This window comes from Cebus imitator, unplaced genomic scaffold, assembly GCF_001604975.1.
Source record: "Cebus imitator isolate Cc_AM_T3 unplaced genomic scaffold, Cebus_imitator-1.0 Scaffold87, whole genome shotgun sequence".
NCBI lineage: Eukaryota > Metazoa > Chordata > Mammalia > Primates > Cebidae > Cebus > Cebus imitator.
The window spans coordinates 1,202,876-1,224,217 of record NW_016107402.1 but is presented as its reverse complement, the minus strand read 5'-3'; the positions used below and the strand labels follow the sequence as shown (position 1 = coordinate 1,224,217).

Below are 21,342 nucleotides of genomic sequence, written 5' to 3'. Positions count from 1 at the left end.
AAAAAAAAAAAAAAAAAAGGAATAATACACATGACCTACCTGATAGGGTCGTTGTGAGAGTTAAATGAGATAATACAGGTAAAATACTTAGAAGAGTGCCCAGTACATAGTAAGCCTTTAACTAATGTTACACTTGGAGTTGTTCACCCCAAGGTCATCTGCGCACACATCTGCAGGTCATGCCTCTGATAACATACTGTGAGCCCCAGTTCTCAGGGAGGCTATGGACTGACAGAGGGCAGCTCTTGGGACATGGTCCAGGTTCTGGCAGGGTAGAGATTGGCAGCTGGAACCATGAAGTGTGGGCCAAGGATAGGAACATACAGGACACCGTCAGCTGGTGCTCCCTAGGGAACTGATCTCAGGCTAGCAGGCAGGGATGGCTTCTAGGAAGAGGTTGGGGGAAAGGAGAAGGCTGAAATGGGTCAGAGGGTGTCCAGGGCCTGGCAGCTCACCAATTTTCAAATCTAAGCCTCCTTTTTCTCCCTCCTGCCTTCTTTCTGCTCTACTCCTTCACAAGTTCATCCACTCAGGGAGTGCTAGACTCTGCTGAGCCCTAAGAGCGCAGAGATTAAAACAGTTCTCCTTACCCGGGAGAAGTTAAAGTATCTGTTCACACAAAGACTTGAGATGAATGTACCTAGAAGCTTTACTTGTAGCAGCCCCAGACGGGAACCAATCTGTAAGTCCCATCAACTGGTGAATGAATTTAAAACATTGTGATAGACTGGGTGCAGTGGCTCACGCCTGTAATCCCAGCACTTTGGGAGGCTGAGGCAGGAGGATCACTTGAGGCCAGAAGTTTGAGACCAGCCTGGGCAACATGGCAAAACATCTCTACAAAATAATACAAAAAATTATTCAGGTGCGGTGATGCATACCTGTGGTCCCAGCTATTCGGGAGGCTGAGGTGGGAGGATCACCTGAACCTGGAAAGTCGAAGCTGCAGTGAGCTGCAATTTTGCCACTGCGCTCCAGCCTGGACAGCAGAGTGAGACCTTGTCTCAAAAAAAAAAAAAAAAAAAACAACCCACAAAGCAATGAAAAGGAACTACTGATCCATGAGACAACATGGATGAGTCTCAAAAATAATTATGCTGAAATGAGCCAGATGAAAAAGGGTTTTTGCCCTGCATACTCTTTATGTAAAATCCTTAAACATACAAGGTCAACTACAGTAACAGAAGGCAGAATTGTGGTTGTTCGTGATTGGGGATAAGGAGGGATGGATTAGAAAGGGACAGAAGGAAGCTTTTGGGGCTGGTGGTTGTGCTCTTATCTTGATTGTGATGAGGGTTCCGTGGGTGTACATGTATGTTGAAACTCATCAAATTGTACCTTGCAAAATGTGCAGTTATTGTATGTCAATTACACCTCAATAAAGCTGCTTTTTTGTTTTGTTTTTTTTTTTCAAGTTGGAGTCTCGTTCTGTCATCCAGGCTGGAGTGCAGTGGTGCGTTCTTGGCTCACTGTAACCTCCGTCTCCTTGGCTCAAGTGGTTTTTCTGCCTCAGTCTCCTGAATAACTGGGATCACAGCCGCACACCACCACACCTGGCTAATTTCTGTATTTTAGTAGAGCTGGGGCCTTACCATGTTGGCCAGGCTGGTCTCAAAGTCCTGGCCTCAAGTGATCCACCCAACTCAGCCTCCCAAAGTGCTGGGATTACAAGCATGAGCCACCATGCTGGCCGAGCTGTTTTGTTTAAAAAGCTCCCGGTCCTCACCCTGCAAAGCTCACTGTGGGGAGGTGAGGGAAGGATGCTACAAGCACAATAAGCCAGGAAGGAACTCATTTTGCAGGAGAGTTGGGGGAGGGGGAGGGCATTCTTGGGGGGAGGCACAGCAGAACCAAAAGCTGGCAGTCAGGAGCCTGGCTCAGAGGATTTGAACCCAGCAGGTGGTGGAGGATGAAGTTAGAGCACAGTCAAGGACAGGATGTCTCTCTCCCTCCTTCTGCCCCTTGCCTGTCCCTCCACCGTGTGTCTGTCTATATCCTCCTGCTCCCTGCACCAAGACCACACAATAAACAGCGAAGCCTGGGCAAGACCCGGGCCCCAGTCCTCACCTTGTGGCCTCCCACAGGAAGGGGCCCTGGACCTTCTGAAGAAGCTGCACAGCTGCCAGATGTCCATCCAGCTACTACAGGTGGGGGGGGGCAGGAAGCCTTGGGGCAGTGCCTGGGGGGAGAGCTCATGGGGGAGGGAAAGGCCCCGGTGGGGGAAGGTGGGGCCTGGGAGGAATTTCTGAGGGGAGGCTGGGGGAAGGGGATCTTGAGGTGCAGACCTCCCAGGCAGGGACTGAGGGAGACACACGGGGGCATCTCAGGGGCAGAGAGGGTATCTTCTAGGTGTGGGGGACCTCTGGGCCTTGCAGCAAGACTGGTTTGCTTCTCTTGAATACCCTAATTCCCAAGGCCCTGGACCTGTGGGATCCAAGAGGCCGATAATCCAGGGAGAGGGAAAAGTTCTCCATTTAAAAATCCCTGTTTGGCCATTTAAGTCCCCAAATTTACCCAAAGCTCCTGGCCCTGAAAAACGAGCACAGACAGATACAAGGTCTCATAGCCGGGGCTGCTGTCTAAGTTGAAACTGGAGCTCAAAGTTGGGCACGGTGGCTCATGCCTGTAATTCTAGCACTTTGGGAGGCCGAGGCAGGCAGATCACCTGAGGTCAGGAGTTCAAGACCAGCCTGACCAACATGGCGAAACCCTGTTTTTAGTAAAAATACAAAAATTAGCCGGGCATGCATGGTGACACACACCTGTAATCCCAGCTACTTGGTTGGCTGAGGTAGGAGAATCACTTGAACCTGGGAAGTGGAAGTTGCAGTGAGCCGAGATTACACTGCTGCACTCCAGCCAGGCAACACAGTGACACTCCATCTCAAAANGAATTTGTATCAAGTATCTTCAGAGAAGATTATTTCCTGCTTTATCTTTAAAAACTGGAAAGGAAGGGTCAAAGAAAAGACAGTAGCTGGCCAGGCGCAGTAGCTCATGCCTATAATCCCAGTACTTGGGGAGACTGAGGAGGGCGGATCACCTAAGGTCGGGAGTTCGAGACCAGCCTGACCAACATGGCGAAACCCTGTCTCTACTGAAAATACAAAAATTAGCGGGGCGTGGTGGCCCATGCCTGTAATCCCAGCTACTTGGTTGGCTGAGGTAGGAGAATCACTTGAACCTGGGAAGTGGAAGTTGCAGTGAGCCGAGATTAGACGGCGGCACTCCAGCCAGGCAACACAGCGACACTCCACCTCAAAAAAAAAAAAAAAAAAAAAAAAAAAAGACACTAGAGGGTTGGGAATGGGAGGGATCCTGACGGTCAGCCAAGTGCCGCCCCCAACCCTAGCCGCAGCTTTTCGCCAAAGCCACCGGTATCCTCCATGCCAGGCTTACTTGGCCTCATGCAGAGCAGGGCCTCAGTTACAGTATTGGGGTTCTGACCTCAGCCAGGAGTCAGGGCTAGGGCGCTGGGGGTCCAGGTTGGAAGGGAAGGTGATGGTAGAGCTGGGGCAGGACCAGCCAATGAGGGCAGCCATTCCTGTGTATCCATCCCCAGACCAGGTCTTAACCCTCTCACTTTGCAGACAACCAGGATTGGAGTGGCTGTTAATGGGGTCCGCAAGCACTGCTCAGACAAGGAGGTGGTGTCCCTGGCCAAAGTCCTCATCAAAAACTGGAAGCGGCTACTAGGTGAGAGAGGAGAAGGTTGACTTGAGCCCTTTTTTTCTCCTAGCACTTGGGACAGGACGGGGCCTGGTTCAGTGCCAGCACTCAGTGTATGTCTGTTGAGTGACTTAATCAGTGACAGATGGCTTCTGGATCCAGGAGGTAGCTAGTGGGGGAGCGCCAGTGTTTGTTTATACATGGCAAGATTTGTAGACTTGTGAGTTTTGTTTTGTTTGTTTGTTTTTGAGACGGAGTCTTGCTCTTGTTGCCCAGGCTGGAGTGCAATGGCGTGATCTTGGCTCCCTCCCTACAACCTCCTCCTCCTGGGTTCAAGTGATTCTCCCGCCTCAGCCTCCTGAGTAGCTGGGATTACAGGCACCCGCCACCACACCCGGCTAAGTTTTGTATTTTTAGTAGAGACAGGGTTTTGCCATGTTGGCCAGGCTGGTCTTGAACTCCTGACCTCAGGTGATCCGCCCACCTTGGCCTTCCAAAGTGCTGGGATTACAAGTGTGAGCCACCACACCCAGCCAACTCGTGAGTTTTTGTGTACATGCGCCTATTATGTGTTTGTGGTCTCATACATGTCTACCTACACACATTTGTCTGAATATGTGCCGAGGTGTGTTTGCCAATGTATTTATGTCCCCGTGTGAGAATGTGTATTTGTACACACATTCCTGTTGTATTTGCATCTGTGTGTAAATGTGTTTGGGTGTGTATTGGGAGTGTGTGTGCAGCTGTCCTCATCTCTGCCCTTTGCTCCCTCCCCACTAAAATCATGCTGGGTTCTGCTGAGACAAAGCTTAGTTGAGGGACAATGCCACCCTTTTTTTTCAGACTCCCCTGGACCCCCAAAAGGAGAAAAAGAAGAGGAAAGAGAAAAAGCAAAGAAGAAGGAAAAAAGGCTTGACTGTTCAGACTGGAAGCCAGAAGCAGGCCTTTCTCCACCACGGAAAAAACGAGAAGAGCCCAAAACCAGGTATTCTTTTCTGGAATGGAGAGCAGGAAGCTGACACTTGTCACATCCTCTGCCAGCAGCTCTGTGTATATTATCTCATTTAAGCCTCACATCCAGCATGGGGTAGATATTGGTATTATCCCCTGCAGTGCCCCCTCTGGGAGTCCTTCTTTGGTTCAACCAGACGTTAGACTCACAAGACCCAACTAGGCCATAAGTGGCCCTGGCTTTGCTTAGAAGGGTGCAGTGACAGGAAAGAGCAACAGCCTAGGTGCAGGGAAACAAGACCACAGTGAGTGGAAGCTTCACATCCCAAATCTTCTAACAGTCCCAAAGACAAAGTTTCCAAGACGCTAGCAAAGGCAATGGCCGCTTATAAGAATCACTCCACCTGGCGCACTGGCTCACACCTGTAATCCCAGCACTTTGGGAGGCTGAGGTGGGAGGATCACTTGAGCCTAAGAGTTTGAGACAAGGCTGGGCAACATAGAAAAACCCCAACTCTGCAAAAAATACGAAAATTAGCCAGGCGTGGTGGCACGCGCCGGTAGTCCCAGCTACTCTGGAGGCTGAGGTGGGAGAATCGCTTGTGCCTGGGAGGCAGAGGTTGCAGTGAGCTGAGATTGCACCACTGCACTCCAGTCTCAACAACAGAGCAAGATCCAGTCTCAAAAACAAACAAAACACGAAGACATATATTATAAATTAAATGGAACTCTTTTCTGTATCATACAATAAGAATTTTAAATCTGAATTGTTGGGTTTTATTCACAATGATCCTGTACTGCTTTTGAAATAAAAAAAAAAATAGTGCTTTTAAAAATGAAACAAGGCCGATAAAAATCTGTTGTAGAAAATAATGGATGGCCGGGCGAGGTGGCTCATGCCTGTAATCCTAGCACTTTGGGAGGCCGAGACAGGCGGATCACACGTTCAGGAGTTTGAGAACAGCGTGGCCAATATGATGGAACCCAGTCTCTACTAAAAATGCAAAAATTAGCCGGGTGTGGTGGTGCACTCCTGTAGTCCCAGCTACTCAGGAGGCTGAGGCAGGAGAATCACTTGAACTTGGGAGGTGGAGGTTGCAGTGAGCTGAGACTATGCCATTGCACTCCAGCCTGGGTGACAGAGTGAAACTCTATATCAAAAATATAAGAATAATTTAAAAAAAAAACAAGGAAAATGTAGAAAAGTAGAAAAAAAAATCACCCACATTCCCATCACCTAAAGACGATCATGTGTTGGTGTATGGCTTTTTTTCTGTTCTCTCTTTGACTTGTTTCCTATAGTTATCCATAATTTTATTAGTCTGCTTTTTAAAACGTAATGCCTGTGAAATGGTTTTGTCACATTTTCTATGTTCCGTTTCTTTCCACTGCTCATTTTACAAGTGTTTCCTACTTGGAAAAACCCTTATTGGCATCTAACTTTTCACATGAGTGTGTTTTCTTTTCCCAAAAGGGTTAGAAGTTTGGCTGGGGGAAGCCCCTGACCATCTCCACAGTGCCCAGCATGGAGGGAACATTTACTGAATATTGCTAACCCATTTGTACCAGCGCAGTCCCTGTGGATTACCTCCCGATCATGCCCTGGCTGGTCTGGCCATGTCTAGAGCACCTGTGTGGTTATGAGAACCTTGGCAAAAAAAGGACCAAGAGCAGGAGAGCTCTTGTGAGATGAAGCTGAAGGACTAGAGGCTGAACTACCAGGGAGGGAACAAAATGCGACAGGACTAATCTGTCGCATGGGGAGTGTAGTCATCCAGGTAATGGTGGCAGCCTGAATATATGCGGTTTTTGTTTGCTCCATCCCCAAGTCTCACTAAATGAACAGTAAAGCGACTGGGCACAGTGGCTCATGCCTGTAATCCCAGCTCTTTGGGAGGCTGAGGCAGGCAGATCACCTGAGGTCAGGAGTTCAAGACCAGCCTGGCCAACATGGTGAAACCCCGTGTCTACTAAAAATGCAAAAATTAGCCAGGCATGGTGGCATGCGCCTGTAGTCCCAGCCACTCGGGAGGCTGAGGTGGGAGAATCACTTGAACCCAGGAGCAGAAGTTGCAGTGAGCTGAGATTGCGCCACTGCATTTGAGCCTGGGCAACAGAGCGAGACTCAGGAAAGAAAGAGAGAGAGAGAGAGAGAGAAGAAGGAAGGAAGGAAGAAAGGAATAAAGGATGGAAGGAAGGAAAAGAAAGAGAGAGAGCAGTAAAGAGATTTCTTTGAAAGGCCTGTATGGGGACAACAGGTGTGGGAGAGGTAACAATGAAAAAGCAGAAAGCAAAGTTCTGAGCTGAACTTTTGTCACTTACGACCTTCGGCTCCAAGACTCAGTATTATGGCCTGAAAACCAGACATCATTTTCTCAGTTCTTTCTTCTTAAAAATAAAACGTTGAGTAGCTGCTACACCGGAAAGATGGCGGAGCAAGAGCAAAGAAAAATCCCTTTGGTTCCAGAAAATCTCCTGAAAAAGAGGAAGGCTTATCAAGCCCTCAAAGCCACTCAGGCAAAGCAGGCACCTTTGGCAAAGAAGGAGCAGAGGAAAGGAAAAGGGCCCAGGTTTAAGCGATTGGAATCATTCCTACGTGATTCCTGGCAGCAGACTCATGACAAGGTGCATGTCAGACGACTGGAAGTGAAGCCTCACGCCTTAGAATTGCCAGATAAACATTCTTTGGCCTTTGTTGTATGCATTGAAAGGATTGATGGTGTGAGTTTACTGGTTCAGAGAACCATTGCAAGACTTCGCCTAAAGAAAATTTTTAGTGGTGTCTTTGTAAAAGTCACTCCCCAGAACGTAAAAATGCTGCGTATAGTGGAACCTAAATGTCCTGGGGATTTCCAAATCCGAAGTCTGTCCGGGAACTCATTTTGAAACGTGGACAAGCCAGGGTCAAGAATAAGACCATCTCTCTGACAGACAGCACTGTGATTGAGGAGCATCTGGTGGAGTTTGGTGTCATTTGCTTGGAAGACCTCATTCATGAAATTGCCTTCCCAGGGAAGCATTTCCAGGAGATCTCATGGTTCTTGCTCCCTTTCCAACTCTCAGTGGCCCATCATACTACCAAAAATAGAGTGGACTTCCTTAAGGAGATGGGCACACGTGGCTACCGGGGTGAACGCATCAATCAGCTCATCCACCAGCTGAACTAGAACCAGGTACCAAACTGCAATAAATTTTTATCAATGAAGTGGAAGCATGTGTTTTTGGATTTGGAGAATTTGTATCAAGTATCTTCAGAGAAGATTATTTCCTGCTTTATCTTTAAAAACTGGAAAGGAAGGGTCAAAGAAAAGACAGTAGCTGGCCAGGCGCAGTAGCTCATGCCTATAATCCCAGTACTTGGGGAGACTGAGGAGGGCGGATCACCTAAGGTCGGGAGTTCGAGACCAGCCTGACCAACATGGCGAAACCCTGTCTCTACTGAAAATACAAAAATTAGCGGGGCGTGGTGGCCTATGCCTATAATCCCAGCTACTTGGGAGACTGAGGCAGGAGAATCGCTTGAACCTGGGAGGCAGAGGTTGCGGTGAGCCAAGGTCGCACCATTGCACTCTAACCTAGGCAATGGGCGAAACTCTGTCTCAAAAGAAAAAAGAAAAGAAAAAAACTAGCTTATGTTCATGGCAAGCACCTGTCATCACAATCCATTTCCAAGGAAAAATTCCATTGGCTGCTGCCTTGTCTGAAATCAGCACATTCTATGGAGGAAGGAGTTCCGCTTTGCTGCATCTCTCATCCTAGGGTTTAATGTTGGTAATTGAGTAACTCTAGCATTTGTACACGGCTCCCTAAGACTCCTGCAGGAGTAGACAAGCCCAGGGACACAATTGAATCTGGTGATTCCTGGGGCCTTGTGAGAAAGACTTGAAATACACATAGGAGGAAAGGTACAAAAATAAATGTTTACTTGTCTCTGCTCTGAAAAAAAAAATAAAGTGTTTTATTTGTAATAGTCTTTAATTTTATTTGTTGTTTTAGTTTAGCTATTTTGTGTTTTTTTATAGTACAGATAATTACATGCTCATTGTAGAAAGTTTTAAAAATACAAATAAGTAAGAAAATAAAAAATCATTATCCAGAAACAAGCACTCATATATAATTGTGTGTGTGTATATATATATGCATACAATTTAGATATATATACATATATATACACATCCTGCTAGACTATTCCTATGCATTACTACCTATAAAATACTTATTTGTTTTTTGTTTTGTTTTGTTTTTGTTTGAGTCTTGCTCTGTTGCCCAGGCTGGAGTGCAGTGGCATGATCTTAGCTCACTGCAACCTCTGCCTCCCAGGTTCAAATGATTCTTCTGCCTCAGCCTCCCGAGTAGTTGGGACTACAGGTGAGCACCACCAAGCTCAGCTAATTCTTGCATTTTCAGTAAAGACAGTGTTTCGCCATATTGGCCAGGCTGGTCTCGAACTCCTGACCTCATGATCCACCTGCCTTGGCCCCCCAAAGTGTGAAGATTACAGACATGAGCCACCAGGCCTGCCCTAAAATACTTATTTATTTTAATAAAATGGAATTACATTCTGTATACTATATTGTAACCTTTTCATGTACATAAATGTATTCATTTCAGTAGCAAGGTGTGTTTAGTGTAAAAAGTTTAGAAAATAAAACACAAGAAGAAAACAGAAATAACCATTGTCAACGTTTTGATGTATATCTTTATAATCTTTTAAGAACATACAGGCCAGGCTGGGCACAGTGGCTCACACCTTTAATCCCAGCACTTTGGGAGGCTGAGGCAGCTGAGGTCAGGAGTTCAAGACCAGCCTGGCCAACATGGTGAAACTCCGTCTCTACTAAAAATACAAAAATTAGCTGGGCGTGGTAGTGGGCATGTTAGCGGATGCTTGAAATCCCAGCTACTCTGGAGACTGAGGTAGGAGAATCACTTGAACCTGGGCGGCTGAGGTTGTAGTGAGCCAAGATCGCCCCACTGCACTCCAGCCTGGACGACAGAGACAGACCCTGTCTTTTAAAACGAAAGTACATACATATGGGCCGGGCATGGTGGCTCATACCTGTAATCCCAATACTTTAGGAGGTGGAGACAGGTGGATCACTTGAGCTCAGGAGTTACAGACCAGCCTGGGCAACACAGAGAAACCCCATCTCTACTAAAAAGTAAAAAAAAATATTAGCCAGGTGTGGTGGTATGTACCTGTGTTCCTAGCTACTTGGGAGGCTGAGGTAAGAGGATCACTTAAGCCTGGGAGGTGGAGGTCGCAGTGAGCTGAGACCTCACTACTGCATTCCATCCTGAACTAGAAGTGAGACTCCGTCTCAAGAAAAAAACATACATATGTACATTTATATTTGTATTTTCTTAAGAAAATTTGAAGTGCACTGTACATTTTCCTGGGACACTAAACTGTTAAGCTCACTCACTTGTCACAGCCATGGAGTTCTGAAATGAAGCTGTCGCTGGGGCTCAGCAGAAAATGGAGCGGTATCTCCTCCTTCTGCTGGGAGAAGCCAATTATCAGGGGTCCTATTCCAGCTCAGTTAATGAATTTCCTTTCTTTTTAGTTTTCTTAATGGTGATTCATTATACAAACAGTGTAACCACATTAGTGAAATTTAGAATAAGAGTGGGGAGTATTTGTGCAATCAGACAAATTAAGCAGCTTTTATTTTTCTTCCTCTCCTCTCTCAGGCCTGGTCTAACTACATAATTTTTCCATTCCTTTAGGCAGAGTGTACAATTTTTTGTTTGAGATCGAGTCTCACTCTGTTGCCCAGGCTGGAGTGCAGTGGTATGATCACATCTCACTGCAACCTGCAATTCCTGGGCTCAAGTGATCCTCTCACCTCAGCCTCCGGAGTACCTGGGACTGTGGGCACAAATTGTTTTTAAAAATCTAAAATAGTATTTGAATTTTTGTCCTTAGGAACTATAAAGATTGTACATGATTTGGAAATGAACTGTAGCAAACAAGGGCTAAAGAAGAATCACCCATTCTATGCCTGCTCCTTTGTCTGGTCACTCAGAAATATCCCACTATCAGCTGTAATTGTGTGGCTTGTTGCCTCCCATTGTTTTTATCCATGTATTCACCATAGTCTGCTTTTTCTTCCACATAAATCTGAGACCCCTGGCTGCGTGCAGTGGCTCATGTCTGTAATCCTAGCACTTTGGGAGGCCAAGGCTGGCGGATCACTTGAGGTTAGGAGTTTGAGACCAGCCTGGCCAACATGGCAAAACTCTGTCTCTACTAAAATTACAAACATTAGCCAGGAATGGTGGCACATGGCTGTCATCCCAACTACTTGTAAGGCTGAGGCATGGAAATCTCTTGAACTCAGGAGATGGAGGTTGCAGTGAGCTGAGATGGCGCCACTGCACTCCAGCCTGAGCAGCAGATGGAGACTGTCTCAAAATAAATAAATAAAAGTAAAACTAAATTCCAGACCTCTTTTCCACTGATGTGCCACGTCTCCAAGGCCTGGCTAGAATGCTGATACTCTGTGCCATGTCATCTTGACAGATATCACCCATTTGGTAGACTTCACTGTCCCCTTATCACCACAGATAGAGAAAATATTGTGCTAGATTATTTCCTTCCATCTATCTCATGACAGGGTACTAACCCACTTGCCCAAGAAGCTGCATATGATTCAAGGATCTTTCAAGAACCCAACTGCTACCTGTTTTGGACTCATGCCTTACGAACTGATGAAGTACCTGTAATACAGGTCTTCAAAACATGGCTTCTATTTTCTTCCTTCCCTCCCTTCCTTCCTTCCTTCCCTTTCCTTTCCTTTCCTTTTCTTTCTTTTTTCCTTCCTTCCTTCTTTCTTTTCTTTCTTCTTTCATTTTTTCTTTTTCTTTTTGGATGGACTCTCCCTCTGTCACCCAGGCTGGGGTAGAGTTGGCACAACCTCAGCTCACTGCAACCACCAGCTCCTGGGTTCAAGTGATTCTTTTGCCTCAGCCTTCAGGTAGCTGGGATTATAGGTGTGCTCCACCATGCTTGGCTAATTTTTGTATTTTTAGTAGAAATGGGGTTTCGCCATGTTGGCCAGGCTGGTTTTGAACTCCTGACCACAGGTGACCCGCCCACCTCGGTCTCCCAAAGTGCAGGGATTACAGGCATGAGCCACCACTCCTGGCTATCTTGCTATTGCATTCAAGCATTTTTTTCATGTTCCTGAATAGTTTTCAGAACAGTCATTTGCAATAACTGCAGAGTATTTCTGATTTGTTCTAAAAAGAAAAGCAACGAGGAAGAGTCAGAAAGTGGTGGTTCTCTGGGGCAGAGGCTCGTGTCTTCTCTCCTCTCTCCCACTGTAGGAATTCCAGCTCTTGGTTCCTGCTTGCATTGTCTATCCCCAAGGGGCACTGGAGAGAAACCCCACAGAACTCCCAGGGCCCGTTGTGGGAGTGCAGGGGCATGTGAACGAGGACCTCTCTTTCCCTCTCCCATGTGTCTGGTTGAAGGCTGCTCCTGGGGTCATTAGTTAATGACCAGCACTTCCAGCCAGCCTAGCTGAGGGGGAGAACTCCCTCAGGCAGAGGCCCTGAGGAGCTTGCAGGAGGCAGCTCTTGGGTCCAGAGGCAATGAGAGAGGGAGCACCCAAGGAAGGGGAAGTGGGCTCAGCACACACAGTGTCCACCACAGTGATCAAAACCTGCCAAATGCTGCTCTTGTGGAATTTACATGGGGTGTCAGGCAATAAATATAATTAAATATAAATAAGTAAATTGGCCAGGCACAGTGGCTCACACCTGTAATCTCAACACTTTGGGAGGCTGAGGCAGCTGAGGTCAGGAGTTCAAGACCAGCCTGGCCAACATGGTGAAACCCCGTCTCTACTAAAAATACAAAAATTAGCTGGGCATGGTGGCAGGAACATGTAGTCCCAGCTACTCAAGAGGCTGAGATAGGAGAATTGCTTGAACATGGGAAGTGGAGGTTGCAGTGAGCCAAGATCGTGCCACTGCACTGCAGCCTGGTGACAGAGCAAGACTCCATCCCAAAAATAAAAAATTAGCTAGGCATGGTGGCACACACCTGTAGTCCCAGCTACCCGGGAGGCTGAGGCAGAAGAATCACTTGAACCTGGGAGGTGGAGGTTGCAGTGAGCTGCCTAGATAGCACCACTGCACCCCAGCCTGGAGTAAATTATATAGTATATTAGAAGGTGACACGTGCTATGGAATTAAAAGGAGGGCAGGGTAAGTGACATGGGGAGTGGCATTTACAATTTACAAACAGATAAATTTTCTAAAACCAATAAAAGGAAGAACTACATTATGTATCATAAAAAGAATGTCGCTGCATGTATTTTGGAAAAATTGAAAAAAAATTCACCTTTAATCCCCTCACCCTAGCCGTAGCAGTGGTTAGCATTTGAGTGCATTTTCTTCCGGTCTGTTTTTCCTCCTAGGCATTGGTTTTCTTGCGTGACTTTAGGCACAGTCCACATCTAATTTTGTCTCCTGCTTTTTTGATTGCTATTATAACCCAGCTCTTCTATCCCCAAGGCCCATGTAGTTCTCCTCTCCTCCTCCGCAAGTGCCTGCCGGGGAGGCTGAAGCTGATCTCTCTGTTTCTCCAGTTCCAGATGAGTACAGACAACTCCAGGAATCCAGTCTCTGTGGACTCCATTTAGCTAAGGCCTGCCTGACAGTCAGGAGGACGGGGCCTGCTGAGAGTTAGTTATTAATAGTGAGCAACAGCACATGCAACATACATGGCCTGTGTTAGGCCCTTGGCAGATATCTGTTTCCTTCCTTTGTATTGCCTCACTTGATGGAGGGGAGGTGAAGGTCATGACCAGTCAGCACCGCCTGGAGTTCCCCCTCCCAGGTAGCTGTGGTCCGGGTGGGCTTCCTTAGCCTCAATCCAGCAGGCCTTTTCCCAGGATGCTTTGTCCCCACCTTCCTGTCAGTACTGATGCTAGCCTACAAAGCAGTCTCATCGCCGCTTTCTCTTCTTTCAGGAGAGACTCTGTGGACTTCAAGTCTTCTGCCACCTCCTCTCCAAAAAGGCCATCGGTGGAAAGGTAAAGGAGGCCACAGCCTTCTCCATCCCAACATCCTATTCAGCCTGTGTCCCCCTCTCTGTTTTTATGGAGGAAGCCTGAGGCAGGGGAAAGGAGGGAAGGAAGAAACCTCCTACGTTACGTTGCCCCCATATTTTAAGACCCACACGGTGAGACTGAGTGGGCCCCCGAATCAGAGATGTGGCTCCTTCCCTGAAGCGGCTGACTGGTTGCTGTCGCCCCATCACTGTGGGGGGACCAGTCTCAAGGTCCGATTGAACCCGGTGAGGACAGAAGTCTTGGAAGCTGACACCTAGGCTGGGCACAGTGGCTCATGCCTGTAATCCTAGCTCTTTGGGAGGCCAAAGCAGGTGGATCACTTGAGGTCAGAACTTTGAGGCCAGCCTGACTAACATGGGGAAACCCCTCTCTACTAAAAATGCAAAAATTAGCTAGTCATTAATGTGTAACTGGCATCTGAGGAATCTGGATGAGAGCACCAAGGAGAGATTGTGGATGAAGGAGTGGGTGTGAAGTGTGGTCCAAGGAGTGGGTGTGAAGTGTGGTCCAAGGAGTGGTCAAAGATCAGAGCAGGAGAAACAGAGCCAAAGAGAGCAGGCCAGGCCAGGAAGTGGCCAAGCAGAAGATCAAGGAGAATGATCAGGGTCCATGGGCCATACTGGCTTTTAGGGCACCCTGGTAGGATGATAAGGGGCACCTGTAATCCCAGCTACTTGGGAGGCTGAGGCAGGAGAATCACTTGAGCCTGGGAGCCAGAGGTTGCATGAGCCAAGATCATGCCACTGTACTCCAGCTCCAAAAAATAAATAAATAAATAAATAAAGTAAAGAAAAAAGAAAAAAAAAAAGAAAGCCTATACCTGGAGTGGGCTCTCTGGATTTGGGCTGAACTGGCTAGGATGTCTACCCAAAAGTAGCATAAATCATCAAGTCATTTAGTCATCAAATATTTATTGAGGGCCTACTATGTGCCAAGAACTGTTCTAGGTGCCAGGGATACAGAAATGCACAAAAGAGACAAAAATCCATGCAGTTGTGGGGGCCTTTATTCTAAGTAGGGGGAGATGGGTAAAGCTTAGAAGGTAACAAGTACTATGGACAACAAAAGAGGAGAGGGAAGAAGATTGGGGAAGGATATTCATGGAGCTGTCAGAAAAGGCCTCATTGAGGAAGTGACCTATAGGCAAAAGCTTGAAAGAGGGATTTAGCCAAGCAGATTTTGGGGTCATTCCAAGCCAAGTGCCTTGAGGTGGGGGTGTGCCTGGCAAAGTCAAGGAACAGTGAGGTGGTCATGGACTGGAGCAGTTTAAGCGATGGGGAGGGTTGGGGACTGAGTAAAGCTGGAGCTACTGCAGGGCACTGAGGGCAGGAACGATGTTACCGAATGTGTCAGGATGGGTCTGGCTGCTGTGCCAGGAATGAAGGAGCAGCGACACCAGCCAGGAAGCTGTTGCAGTAATTCAGCCAAGCTATTACGGTGGCTCGGATCAGGGAGGTAATGGTGGAGGTGGGAAGAAGGGGTGGTTTCAGGATATATCTTAATGGAAAGCTGACAGGACTTCCTGACAGATTGGATGTGGGGAATGAGAGAAACAGAGGAGTCAGGGATGAGTCCAAGAGTTTTCACTTGAGCATCTGCAAGGATGGAGTTGCCATGAATTGGCATGGGGAAGACTGTGCTTATGCAAATCAGGCTTGGAGGGGAAAATCCAGAGTTCAGGTCTCAATGTGTTGGATTCGAGGCGTGTGTTAGTCATTCAGTTGGAGAAGTTGAATATGCAGTTGGATTAGATGAGGCTACAGTTCAGGAAGAAAGTCTGGGCTGGAAATATAAAATGCAGAGTCAAGGCCCAGGGCAGTGGCTCACACCTGTAATCCCAGCACTTTAGGAGGCCAAGGCAGGCGGATCACGTGAAGCGGGGAGTTAGAGACCATCCTGCCCAACATGGTGAAACCCTGTCTCTAGTAAAAATACACCAATTAGTGGGCGTGGTGGCAGGCATCTGTAATCCCAGCTACTAAGGAGGCTGAGGCAAGAGAATTTCTTGAACCCAGGAGGTGGAGGCTGCAGTGAGCCGAGATCACACCACTGCACTCCAGCCTGAGGGGCAGAATGAGACTCTATCTCAAAACAAACAAAACAAAACAAAACAAAACAAAAATTGCGTAGTCATTAATGTGTAACCAGCATCTGAGGAACCTGGATGAGAGCACCAAGGAGAGATTGTGGATAAAGGAGTGGGTGTGAAGTGTGGTCCAAGGAGTGGTCAAAGATCAGAGCAGGAGAAACAGAGCCAAAGAGAGCAGGCCAGGCCAGGAAGTGGCCAAGCAGATCAAGGAGAATGATCAGGGTCCATGGGCCATACTGGCTTTTAGGGCACCCTGGTAGGATGATAAGGGTGTTGGCTTGTGGGAGAGTAGGTGTGGGAGCTGCACAGTTATTTTAAGCCTAATGTATCGTAAGACTGCCATTGGAAAGAAAAGTAGAGACACAAAAATGAGGTTGTTTAAGGTTTTATGAAGATTGAACAGGCCTGGGCTGTACTGCGCCCTCCAATGTGGCAGCCAACTCCAGCTGATGAGTGGAAGCTATCTGATTGGAGAGGGAATCTGAGGCTGTAGAAAAAAGTTCTGCAGTCAATTAGCAATGTCTGGTGTGGGTGAGGCCTAGGAACAGTGGCTCCAGTGTCATCCTGGTTCTAGACCATGTATCTTTGCAGGGGTCATTTAGAAATGTATGGAGGCATTTTTGGTTGTCACTATACTATGACTTGGGCCAAAGTAGGGGTAAGGTGAGAAGGAGGGGGAATATGAAATATGAAAATGAATATGAATATGAAAGATGAAATAGAGAAGTAAATCTTGCAGGAAACATGGACTCTAAGGCCAGGCAAAGATTGAAACTCATGATCTCTGCCTTCATAGGGCCAACCATGAGTGCAGAAGCAGACACCAAAATGCATATTTTTGGTTGGGGGGAGGTATAAAACACCGTGGGAACATAGGAAGCCTCTCACAATATGACCAGAAAAGTCAAAGGAGGCTTCGTGGAAGAGAAAGTTATTTGCGCTGAGAATGGAAAGTCGAATAGGAGGAGTTGGGGAGACAAGTCAGGAGAGTCATTTCAAGCAGAAAGAAATGGCACACGCAAAGCTGTGGAAGTGGGAGTGAGCACGATGCTCTGGGAACTGCAGCTGGAGTACCAGGAAGCCGACCGGGAAGGATATCATGGTGGCAGGGAAGAAAGTTGCCTGTTCTCAGTTGTCCTTACCTGGGGGTCACAATGATTTGCCCTTTGCGAGCACGCTGGCTGATGCAGTAACTGAAATGCCCTCGAGGTGGCGCACGGAAGCAGCGAGCCCGGCCTCCAGATGCCTCTGCTCAGACCTGGGGCAGGAGGATTTTCTAAGGGCTAGTGCGGTGCGGACACATCCGGGGAGCAGAAGGAAGCGGTTGATAAATCCAACCCCCAGTCCCACCCCGGCCGATGATGCCTCTCTGCAGTTTGGCTCAGTTCCCAGGCGTGTGCATTGAAAGCAAAATAAGTGTGGTTGACTGAATTGCTGCCCAGACACGAATTCCAGCCAGCCAGCCAGCTCCCAACTGGGGAGGCGGGACCGGGGCTGGGTGTGCTCTGCCAGGAAGGTGGGAAGAAATATTCCAGACAGCCTAGTCTTGCTCAGGTAGGAGGACTCTGGAAACCTCTTTTAGAGACAAGGTTGATGTATTGAAAAGAATTTGGAAGGCAGACAGGTTCGTGATCTGACTCTACCCTTTGCTAGTTGGATGGATAACTTGGGACAATAACTTGGATGGATAATTCAGTTCAGCTCTCTGAGCCTCAACCTATTGATCTGTAAAATGAAGATAATTATGAACCTCTGTCAAGGTCATCGTGAGGATTAAATGAGGTAATGAAATACCAAGCACTGTTCCCAAACCATGTAAGAGTTCAATAAATACATAATACTTTCTAATAATACTCACATGAAACCTGGTTATCTATGGAAACTGCCTAATACTTTGCTACTTAGTTGCTTTCATTTGCTCCATAAGATGGGTACTTATTGTTATTCCCATTTTACATGTGAAAAATCTGAGTCACCTAGAAGTTAAGGAACTCACCCAAGGTCACATAGCTACAACGTATTGGTATCAGGCTGTGGGAACCTGGGAGTTTGACTCCAGAGCCTGGGTTCTTTTTTCTGGAGACGGAGTCTTGCTTTGTCACCAGGTTGAAGTGCAGTGGCAGGATCTCAGCTCACTGCAACCTCTGACTCCTGGGTTCAAGCAATTCTCCTGCCTCAGCCTCCTGAGTAGCTGGGATTACAGGCGTGCATCACCACACCCAGCTAATTTTTGTACTTTTAGTAGAGATGGGGTTTCACCATGTTAACCAGGATGGCCTTGATCTCTTGACCACATGATCTGCTTGCCTCTGCCTCCCAAAGTGCTTGGATTATAGGCGTGAGCCTGGCCGCCTGGGTTCTTAATAAGTAAACCATCTCAGGCCAGGCTCAATGGCTCATGCCTGTAATCCCAGCAATTTGGGAGGCTGAGGCAGGCGAACCACAAGGTCAGAAGTTCAAGACCAGCCTGACCAATATGGTGAAACCCTGTCTCTAAAAATACAAAAATTAGCCAGGTGTGGTGATGCATGCCTGTAATCCCAGCTACTCAGAAGGCTGATGCAGGAGAATCGCTTCAACCTGGGAGGTGGAGGTTGCGGTGAGCCAAGATCTCACCATTGCACTCCAGCCTGTACAACAGAGCAAAACTCCGTCTCAAAAAAAAAAAAAAAAAAAAAAAAAAAAAAAAAAAAAACCAAAAAAAAAAAAAAAAAAAAAAAAAAAAAAAATAGTAAACCACCTCAGTGCAGTCATTCCAAAAATGACCACCATTATTATTGTCGTTCATTGGGCCTCTTTCAAAGCAGCATGCTACAGGCTCCCCTGGTATACCTGTGATGAGTCATAGCTGTTGAGGATATGCAATGGTACACACAGGTCAATGAGGCACCATTCCAGCTGCGGGAGATGACGTTGCCCAGGTCCTGGGAGCTGACAGAGGCTGGCTCCGAGAGAGATCCCTCTCTTACTCCCAGAGAGAGAGATCCCTCTCTTAGGCAGAGAGAGTGGGGCCACTGTCCTTCCAAAGAGGACCTTCCTCTTTCCACATTTCAGCCTTAGGGGACCCTCTGGATGTGCCTTTCATCTCTCTGTTGTCAATTCCTCAATTCATCATGTATTCATTTATTTATTTATTCATTCATCCATTTAGCAATGATGTATCAAGTGCCCACCTAGAGCACTGTTACAGGAACTGGAATGCAGTGGTGAACCCATGACAGGTTTCCAATACACTGAGCCTGTAATCTGGAGATGGAGGCAGGCAATGTTTATAAACACATAAACAAGTTAATCATAGACTTGGGTAAGTGCTGTAAAAGAGAGAAATCAGGTGATGTGCTAGAGAGTTACAGGGGGAGACCATCAGCCTTGGCTGAGGTTGTGAGGGAAGGTAGAGCATTCCAGGAGGGAAGACCAGCCTGTGCAAAGGTCCGGCAGTGGGAGGGATGGGTGTGTTTACAGAACAGAAAGAAGCAGTGCTGTGGGGGCCTTTCGTAAACTGTGCGGAAAGCCTGGCATGAGGTTACATCAGAAAGCGGGGCAGGACATGGAGGGGCTGGCAGGCTGTGGTGAGTTTTTTGTTTTTGTTTTTGTCTGTTTGTTTTGGAGACACAGTCTCTCTCTGTTGCTCAGGCTATGGCATGATCTCAGCTCACTACAGCCCCCACCTCCTGGATTCAAGCGGTTCTCCTGCCTGAGCCTCCCAAGTAGCTGGGATTACAGGCGTGCGCCACCACATCCAGCTAATTTTTATATTTTCAGTACAGACAGGGTTTGGCCATGTTGGCCAGGTGGTCTCGATCTCCTGACCTCAAGTAATCCTCCCACCTCTGTCCCTGAAAGTGCTGAGACTTTAGGCATGAGCCACCATACCCAGCCAGGAGTTTTACTTTATGCTGAAAATAATTAGAAGCTGTTACAACAGCAGTCTCCAACGTTTTTGGCACTAGGGGACTGGTTTCATGGAAGACAATTTTTCCATGGACCAGGGCTTGTGGGGGATGGTTTCAAGATGAAACCGTTCCACCTCCGATCATCAGGTATTAGATTCTCATACGGAGTGTGCACCCTAGATCTCTCACATGCGCAGTTCACAATAGGGCCTGCCTCCTGCTGCGCAGCCCAGTTCCTAACAAGCCACAGACTGGTGCCAGTCCATGGCCCTGGGGGGTGGAAACCCGTTTTTTAGAGGGTTAGAAGCAGGGGAGTGACTTGATGAGCTGTGAATTTTGAAAAGTCCCTCTGGCTGCCCTTTGACGAATGGATTGCAGTGGAGGAAGAGGATACAGGGAAACCAGCTATTGTGACTATTCAGGTGGGAACCCAGTGACCAGGACCAGGCTTGGGGTTAGGAACGTCCGTTTTGATTGCTGACAGCCTCACTAGTTCACCCCCTCTCCAGCCTTTACTCACCCAAACCATTCCCTCCTGCTGCAATCTGACTCCAGGAGAAATCCGCTTGGATCTCAGCTTCTCTGTCCCTCCACCATGCTGCCAGGCAACCCAGTTGTCAGGCAGGGCTGGGTAGAATCAAGGCGAGATTAATCTACTACAGTAAGTTTCAAACTGCATTAAAAATAAATAAATAAAAGCTAGGAAATGAATCCCTTTGGACAAAATTTTTGGAAATTCAAAATGTAAACCTTATAAGAACAGAGCTGACCATCCTCAGCCCACCTCACCGGTGTGCACAGAGACACCTTTGAGGAACCTCAAGTCTCTAGAGAACGCAAAAATCCCAAAGGTCCAGGGGTCTGGAATGACAGAGGGGATCCAAGGTCAGACCAAACAGCAAGAGACGGGCAAGTCACCAGCAGAGTCCACACTGAGCTGTGCTCAGCAGGGTGTTGGATGGGATTCTCTGGTAACTCCGGGTTATTGATCCTGAGAAGCCTGAGCTAATCAGACAGCCTTACTCTCAGACACAACTCCCTGGGCCTGAAAGACTTGGCCAGACGTCCAAAATCCTTTTCTTCCTGAAAGGAAGTAGCATGTCCACAGCCTGAAAATGAACACGAGAAGCAGCTATGGATCCAGGGCCCAAGGCTGCCTGGTGCAGCTGCCCAGGCTGTGCACTGTACAATTCCAGGAGACACCCAGCTAATAATGTGAATGGTGCCTCCTGGAGTAAGGAAGTACAGCAGCTTTCTGGGTGCTTCCACAAGGGCTCAGTGCGGTAAGACCCTCGAGTGGGTCTTAATCTCACTCCAGGATGGGGACCTTAACTTTTCAACTCTGATGAGTTCATTTTTTCCTGAGCAGTGATATAGGGGCTGGCTGGCAGATTCTGATGGGTTATTGAAAAAGGAGGTGAGAAGAGGAGAGGAATGAAGACAGAGACTTCTTGACTTCCTGGCTCTTACCCTAAAAATAGCATAAAAACATCTTGGGAGGGAAGGAGTTGTGCAACTATCACGAAGTCATGCCAGGCACAGTGGCTCAGGCCTGTAATCCCAGCACATTGGGAGGCCAAGGCGAGTGGATCACTTGAGGCCAGGAGTTTGAGTCCAGCAACATATTGAGACCCCCATCTCTGCCAAAAAAAAA

The 21,342-nt window shown here is 47.5% G+C and overlaps 1 protein-coding gene, 1 long non-coding RNA gene and 1 pseudogene across 3 annotated transcripts in view; 2 read left to right on the top strand and 1 right to left on the bottom strand.

The window, feature by feature from the left end:
• Positions 1–21,342, top strand: part of TCEA3 (transcription elongation factor A3) — a 44,313-nt gene that overhangs the window by 4,163 nt on the left and 18,808 nt on the right. The window contains exons 2-5 of one of the 2 annotated variants that reach the window (XM_017534519.2): positions 2,085–2,147; positions 3,591–3,696; positions 4,513–4,654; positions 13,605–13,667. In XM_017534519.2, the coding sequence (XP_017390008.1) occupies positions 2,085–2,147; positions 3,591–3,696; positions 4,513–4,654; positions 13,605–13,667 (374 nt within the window). The remainder of the gene's footprint in view (positions 1–2,084; positions 2,148–3,590; positions 3,697–4,512; positions 4,655–13,604; positions 13,668–21,342) is intronic. The other variant, XM_017534520.2, reaches the window with a different exon arrangement.
• LOC108308636 lies at positions 7,008–7,979 on the top strand (annotated as a pseudogene).
• The window catches only part of LOC119472129, a 30,571-nt gene continuing 29,379 nt past the window's right edge, over positions 20,151–21,342 (bottom strand). Inside the window, exon 3 of the long non-coding RNA XR_005201235.1 lies at positions 20,151–20,315. This is a non-coding gene — a long non-coding RNA (uncharacterized LOC119472129). The remainder of the gene's footprint in view (positions 20,316–21,342) is intronic.